This window comes from Oppia nitens, unplaced genomic scaffold, assembly GCF_028296485.1.
Source record: "Oppia nitens isolate AA-2021 unplaced genomic scaffold, nextdenovo-longstitch-racon4-pilon3 scaffold3_pilon_pilon_pilon, whole genome shotgun sequence".
NCBI lineage: Eukaryota > Metazoa > Arthropoda > Arachnida > Sarcoptiformes > Oppiidae > Oppia > Oppia nitens.
In genome coordinates, this window is record NW_026533221.1 from 1,923,691 (window position 1) to 1,932,500 (window position 8,810).

The 8,810-nt window shown below is 26.5% G+C and overlaps 1 protein-coding gene across 1 annotated transcript in view; it reads left to right on the forward strand.

Annotated features, from left to right (window-relative positions):
- The first annotated feature begins 5,189 nt into the window (after positions 1-5,189).
- The window catches only part of LOC128957746 (uncharacterized), a 15,398-nt gene continuing 11,777 nt past the window's right edge, over positions 5,190-8,810 (forward strand). Inside the window, exons 1-2 of the mRNA XM_054303559.1 lie at positions 5,190-5,436; positions 7,525-7,715. Of these exons, the coding sequence (XP_054159534.1) occupies positions 5,190-5,436; positions 7,525-7,715 (438 nt within the window). The remainder of the gene's footprint in view (positions 5,437-7,524; positions 7,716-8,810) is intronic.

The window sequence follows — 8,810 nt, forward strand, 5'->3', positions numbered from 1 at the left end:
TGTATGTAATAAATAGGTCATATATTTGGGAGGTTTTTATAGTTTATATAAATTTTTTATTTTGCTATTTATTTACAATATGTTTATATATTAATTACTATCAATTAATTTTATATTAACAATTTATATTAATCAATTCAGTTTAATAATAGTTTTATATTAATTATTATGTTATTTGTTTGTTTATTTTTGTTTAATTTATTATAGTCTTATCTAATAATTTTTAATTATTATTAATATCGTTTTTTTTAAAAAAAACTTAATGTAAATTCTAAACAATTATTGATATTAATATCCAATTTTAGTTAGCAACTAACAATTATTGGATAATTGTTTAAAATTATAATTATCATTTTTTGTTTGTAATTTAATTTGTCATTTAAATTATAACTGAATTAATAACAATAATAAATAAATATCATAATGATTAATACAAAATAATTTTTTAAAAAAACTAAAACTTATGGTCCATAAGTAAACTTTGATAATGTAATCAACAACAACAACAAAAATTGCAAACTTTTAAAATATTTTACTATCATTAATGATATTATCGTTTAGTTATGTTTATTAAAAAAAAGTGAAATAAAATATACTAATGTATTTTTGAGTAATAAAATAATTTTACTATTAATAAATAATATTTAATTTCTAATAGTATTTTTAAAAAATGAAATATAAACTATAAATTTATAAGTATATAAATAAATGTCTTCAATCATATTTTTTTTATCATAAATTAGCTGATGAATTGATAATTAACATCAATTATATTATATTATCATCAGATATAATATATATATATATATAAGGCATAGTTTTTATAATAATTTTCTGGCAAATGGTATCAATTGATTGATTTTGGGCTAACAAACCAACAAAAAAAAATATCATTAATAATTACTACAACCAAAAAAAATGATTATTATGTTTGTGTCGCTCATGAGGTCATGCTTTTGGCATTAACTCAAACATAGATATAGTATATATATATATATATTAATTTATAATATATATATATATATATATATATATACAGTATATATTTAATATATTTGACTTAATTTGTCTTCAAAATTGATATTAACTTTGAAAATTGGTTTCAGAGAGAAAGAGAGAGAGAGAGAAACAAAAAAATATTTATTAATATTATTATTATTATTACCATTTGGTTTTGCTTTGGCCCTAATTCGCAGTCAATTAAAGTTTACAACAAAATATTAACAAATAATAAATAACAAGAAAAAAATTATTAACAAAAATAAAAACTATAAAAAAATGATAATAAAAAAATTTTAAAAAATTAAAATATACTCTTAATAAAAAATCATTATACTCTAAATATTGGAGTCACATAACAGCCTCCTAATAGTCGTGTAGTTGTTTTTTTTTGGTGATTTTTTTTTGTTACTTTGGCTTTATTTCAGAGAGAGAGAGAGAGAGAGAGAGAGAGAGAGAGAAGTGGTATCTCTTTTTTATACTTTTTTTTGCCATTTTTTCTTTGATTAGATTTTAGATATAAGATTAGGAAAAATATGAAAATCTGTTTCATGTTTTATATAATATATATATATATATATATACACAGTATATATATACGATTATCAATCAGTCTATGGCTATATGGCTATAATAAAAGCAATTGTTTGGCCGTCGAAACACTAGAAAAAAACTAAAAAAAAAATTTCAAGACATTCGGTGATTCATTATATATATATAGTATTTAAGGAATATTCTGTGCGACAAATATATTGATAGATAACAACAACAAAAACGAAAGATATGTCTATTCAGTACTGAGATCTTCATATATTAGTCCGATTGAAAAACAGTGTGTCTAATGGGATCTCTCTCTCTCTCTCTCTCTCTCTCTCTGACCCTATGGAGAGGTGGGGGTTCTCTCAGAGGAAAGATAGAGATATCCACACTGATTGTCTATCAGCTCTATTTAGTTGATATTATTAAGGGAATAATTTGTTGGGCACAGGGAGCTATAGTTTAGTTTGGTTTAGTCGATTGGTTTGGTTTGGTTGGATAGTTTAGCTTATAGTTGCGGGTCTGACTGGTTATAATATGTATAAAAAAAAATTTGGATAGTGGGGTCAACACCGGAGCCAATGTTCCAAATTTTGATCACTTAATTACACGTTTAATGAGAGAGAGAGAGAGAGAGAGAGAGAGAGAGAGAGATATTTAGAAAAAACATGTTTTAATGACTGATTTTGTTGTTGTTGTTGTGTTTCTCTCGCGAAAAGAGAGAGAGAGAAAAAAAAAGTTTTTTTAATAACAATAAAATTTTAAAAAAAAATATTTTTCACTGGATTTGTTGGTTGGTTTGAAATCGTGATACAACAGAGGGAGCACTCATTTTTTAAAGGCATTGGTAGTCTAGCAAAAAGATATACATATATATATATTTTAGAGACTTACTATTAAAGAGAGAGAGAGACTGAGAGAGTCTATGATAGACTAGGGGAGAGAGTATAGGGAGAGAGAGACTGAGAGAGAGAGAGAAAAAGAGAGAGAATATACATATAGAGAGCACTGGTATGCCTGTATAATGTGAATAGCGCTCTGGTAGTAGTAGTAGTAATATTATTAATAATAATAGTAGTAGTAGTAGTAATAGTACTCAATATGTCGACACAACACACATATATACATACATACAATGTGTATGAGTGAGAGAGAGAGAGATACAGTACAGTAGATATAATAACCTTAAACAACAAATATAGTGTACTTTTAAATTGATTTGTCTGTACTGTAGTCTAGAGTGAGGAGCGTATAGGAGTCAGTCATACACACAGTGTGTATGTGTTTTTTGTTTGTATTATACAATACTCGGGCCGTAATTGTCGGCAAACATTACTACTACTACTACTACTACTACAGTGTAGTAAATACAGTGTAAAAACTGTATCTATCTTTTAACTCCTGTGTCTCTCCTGTGTGTGTCTGTCTGTCTGTGTTAGTGACCATCTCATCGGCGGTAATGCTCTCTCATCAGCGATAAAGACAATATCGAGACTATGACTTGTCGTTGTCGTTGTCGATGATAATACAGTGTGTCTGTGTTTTTTTATTAGAGAGAGAGAGAGAGAGACCAGCTATCATCACACACACACACACACACCATCACCACCACCACCACCGCTACCATCACACACAACATACCAGAGCCAACATATATATACTCACACACACCACCAGCACATCCCTCTCTCTCTATATACTACTCTCTACTATATAACTGAATCGATTGTGTCATTCATTTTGATGTCTTGAAATAAAAGTCTCTCTCTTGTGATCAAAATATATATATATATATATACAGTATATTGAAATTCACACCCATTTTAAGGTAAATCCATAGCATAGACACTAAACACACTGCCTGTGCTCTCTCTCTCTCATACTCTCTGTGTGTGTATTAAACACAGAGAGAGAGAGAGAGAGTCTGTATATCGCAAACTCTGTGTATGTTTTTGTATGTATAGTATTAGTATACTTACTGTATGTCTGTATGTACTGTATGTATGTGTGTGTCTGTGCTCTCCCGTCGTTGTCTGCCTATGTCTGACACAACACAAAAACACTACAAACAGACATAACATTACATTACATAACATTTATTATTATTATTTGATAGTATTTTTTGTGAAATAAAGTAGTGTTTTATATATATAAATATATTATTAATAATAATATACAGTATATATTATAATATGATATGATATATATATATATATTTTTATTGACTAAACAAAATAATATATATCCCAATGACTAACTCTCGCTGTAATTAATAATTTTTTTTATTTATTATATCTAATTATTATTAATATTTATATCAAAATAATATATATATTTTTATATTAATTATTTTATATTATTATTTTTTAAAAAAAATTATTGATATATTGTTTTTTTATTTGCCAATCAATTAGTTATAGTTATAGTTATATATAGTCGACAATCAATTGTTTTTTTTTGTGTGTATAAGTGTTTGTGTTTTGTTATATATATATATATATATATATTATAAATATCATTATATTTATTATTATTATTACTAGTGATTTTGTTGTTGTCGTAAAATTTTTTGTGTGTTTAAAAAAATTATATTACACATAATTATTTATGTGTTTAAAAATAATAACAATTATATGTTTATTCAATTAATTATTTTTTTTTGTTGAGAAAAACATTACTACACTTAAAAAAATTATGATACAGTATATGATAATAATTTTTTTTAGTGTTGTTGTCTTCAATTTTGATAATACATTGTGTGTGTATGTGTGTAGACAACTAATGATCTGTTAATTGAATGATTGGTTTAAAAAAAATATATATTAATATATAATATTGTGTTTTATGTTATTATTATTATCTAAATATTTATGATTTGCTATTATAATTAAATTATATTATAATTAAATAATTTTTTATTATTTATGATATGTATGTATTTAGTTGCTAAACATGTCTATTAAATAATTTTCTATTAGTATTGTTATTATTATTATTGTATAATATTTTATTTTATTTGACAAATATCTAATAATCTATTTAATTAGCGCCCGGAATCTCATAGACTTTTTTTTCATTATCACATTATTATATTATTATTAGCCTATTATAGTGTTAAGCAATCAATTGAAATAATGTGTCTATTATTATATAATTATTTTTTTATATTTACACTTATTGTATGTATATATATATATATAATGTATGTGTGTGTGTATATATATATGTTTATATTTATATCCACAGTATTATTTATTATACATGTTTGTTAAACATGCAAATTTGTAAACTGATTATTACCATTTTTAAAAAATTTTTTATTTGAAACATACAACAAACAAACAAACAAAACTTGTTTAATACGATTAATTTTTTTTTAATATATATATATTTAAAATACAATGTATTATCAATTGATTGTTGACCACCACATGTTAGCCATATTTAATTGATTTTTTTTAAGCTCATTGACCATACATAAAGTCTATTGATATCAATTGAAAATCTGAATTATTCATTGATTTTTTTTTTAAATTTTTTTGCTGATATGCTATCATATAATATATAATAATTATAATATACTTTATTTATTTATTTATTTTTGTTGACAACTTTATCTAATTTTTGTATTATTTGTTATATTTTTTTTTCTTATGACACTATTGGCGGCGACGATGATGTCGACGACAGTATTAATGTCTTCTAGTGGTGTCGGTGTGGGATCAGCAGCCATACGTCGATGCCATCCCTGCGAACACTGCAATAAGTCATTTACATCGAGCCATCAGTTGGCCCAACACAACCGTATACATACCGGAGAGAAGCCATACAAATGTAGTTATTGTGACAAAAAATTTAAACAATTATCTCATGTCCAGCAACACACCCGACTGCACACCGGTATGTATATAGACTGTGTGTATATATATGTGTGTTATCGATATATTGAATATATATATACACACAAATAGATAAACAAAATAATTGTTTTATATTAATAATTTGATTAATATTATCGGTAATACTCTTAAAAAAAACCAATTGTTGTTATTGTCTTTATATATATATATAACTTTTTATTAGAGACTGAGAGAGAGTATGTATTGTGTGGTCTCTATGGTATGTGTCTCTGATATTAGATGATAGCGTGTCTTAGACTCACTCACACACACGTCTTAGTCTTAAATGTGTTTTGTCGGCTCAGTTATATCATATATACAGTATATTTAGCAGTTAATGTCTCGCACACACACATACCCACTCATAGACCCATCACCCACACACACACACACACACACCGTACCATTCAAGACACAGGCGCTTTGATTATTACAAACACCGGTTACCAATGAAGAAGCGCGAAGTGATTGTGTCTATCTATCTATCTGTATGTGTGTGTGTGTGTGTGTGTGTGTGTGTGTGGTGTCAACTGATAGAAGAAGTTAGCGAATCCCGTGAGCGCGCCGGTAGTTATTGGGTGTTACTCTTTAAGGATATGTCTTCTCAGTGGATGAGTGAAGACTCGAGCGAAATGTAATGTTCAGAACAGATGATCACCAGATAATGAACGAAGAAAATGACTGAATGAATGAGAAAAAAACAGAGAAATACATTCCGAGTCTCTTTAAGACATCCATTGACTATCAGTTAATAATATACAACAACAACAACAACACAAATCTAACTGTTTTTTTTCATCTTCGGTTATTTGTCTACTAATTTCCTACCATTTCTTCACCCAATTATTCCCATTGTTGTTGTTGTGTTGTTCTCCCAAATATAAAAAAAAGTTAGGTTTAGTTTTTGATCGCAAACTTTTTTGTTTAGTTTTTATATATATATATATTAGCCAATAATACAGTACTACTACTACTACTAATAGCAACACCGAAGATGAACATCAAATCAGTTTCCCGATGATGTCTATGTCTTTTTTTGTACACTAATATGTGTTTTAATATTTTTTTTGCATTCATCTCTCTCTCTCTCTCTCTCTCTCTCTCTCTCTCTCTCTCTCTCTCTCTCTCTTTGGTACAAATCTTGGTGACAGTGATTGATGTTCAGTCCATACATATAAAAAAAATATACTCCCATTCATCTATTTCATCCCAATTTTTTGTTTGTGTTGTTGGTTGCTTTTCTGACTAAATACTAACTATCAATACTATACTAGAAGTATACCACCAAATGTGTGTTCAATCTGGTTGTGAGAGACACTCACAATAACAAGGATAGAGAGAGAGAGAGAGAGAGAGAGATAGACTAGTATTTTGTAATGTGATGTATGAGTTTGAGATCATTCAACAACAAAAAAACTATAATATAATATACGAGTTTTGTTTTGTATTTATTTTATTTTTTTTTTTTTAATATACATTTGAGAGACACCAATATCCAAGATTATCCACCACTCAATTGAGAGCCCTATCTATAAACTATACTATAGATTCATCAAAAAATAGTTTACAACAACAACAACAACAACGACAACAATAAGATTTGTCGGCACTTCAGTGTTTAGGGGCCTAATCTAGTTGTCTACGGATTGTTTAACAACACATTAGTAGATCTAACAGTGATTTTTGTCTCTGTGTCTTAAATACTATAAGACAGTTATTGGTGGTTCACATATTACGTTCGCACTTTTTTAAGAAATTTAGACACCCTCCTTCCCCTATGTTCGCATGTAGTCATTTTAAAAAATTACATTCGCTTATCCCTAACCGCTACACCCCCCCACCCCACCACCACAAGATATAAGATATTATCTAAATGCGAACGTTCTTAAAGTCTCTACCCATCCCCTCCTCCTCGTTCGCAAAAGTTCGCTTTGGCTAACCCCCCCCCCTCCCCTCAAGTGCGAACGTAATATGTGAACCATGCCTAATAGCATGTATATACAGTATACTAATGTAATAAATCCTTGTAATATATATATAAAATATTTGTCTCAATATATATATATTTTGTTTGTTTTTAATTATTTAGGCGAACGGCCCTATAAGTGTTCGGTACCCGAATGTGGCCGTGCGTTCATCCAACTGTCCAATCTTCAGCAGCACATGCGTAGCCATTGTTCCATCGATAAAGTGGCCAAAAATAATGAAAAGAAATATCTGTGCAATCATTGCGGCAAAGGTTTCAAAGGACAGAGCAGTTTAGCCACTCATCAGCAAAAGGTATTTAACGAAAAAAAATTATTGTTATTTTAATTGTTTTTTTTATATGAAAAAAAAACTTTTTGTTTTTTATTTTAATTTTTTTTAATAAAAAAAACGAGACAATTGCCATATCATATATACAAATATATATAACTTTATATATATATATAGTGTCAGACAATGATGATAATACAGTAAAATAGAAATAACAAACAAAATAATAGTAATATAATCGACAAAACAAAATAAAATACATTAAACAAAAAATAATTGTGTAATAAAGTGTTAACTATTAAATTAACAAATTTTCTGTTCAATATTTATCATATATTGTTATTATTATTATTATTATTATTAGTAGTAGTAGTAGTATTTTTTGGGAAACAATGGTATATATTTATATATAAATTTTTATTTTTAAAAAAAAATTTTTTGGGGGGGCATATTTTGAGAGAGAGAGAGCAAATTTAGACAAATATGGCATCTCTAATATGTCAGACAATTGATTGATTGGACAGCAAAAAAAACTGGGCATTCCTTAAGTCAAACAAAATAGTTGTAAACTAGTAGTACAGTAGTAGTAGTGGTAGTGTATTGTAGTATTATATTATATAACTTACTGTACATACATACACAGTATATCTATATATATATATACAAACATTTTTATTATAAAACTGGATTTCAATTTTATTTTATATTTATTATTTTTTTGTTGTTGTTGAAAAAAATTTAGTTATTGTCTCATGTATTTTGTTATTGTTGTTGTTGTTGTTGTGAATACAATGATTATACTAAAAAAAATATTTTTTTATAAATTTTTTATTTTGTAAAGATATTTATATACAATATATATATATATATAAGATATTACTGTATATTTTATATAATATATTGATGATAAAAAACTAGCGTCTAATGAATTGTTTGCTAAGTCATCCCTCAATAATTTTATGCTATATTTATTATTATTATTATTAAAAAAAATACATATATATATATACTGTATAATATAATACAGTATAATACTGTATAAATATATATATTTATATATACTTTATATTATATACAGTACTTGTATAATATTATAGAAGTAATAAAAATTTATCAAAA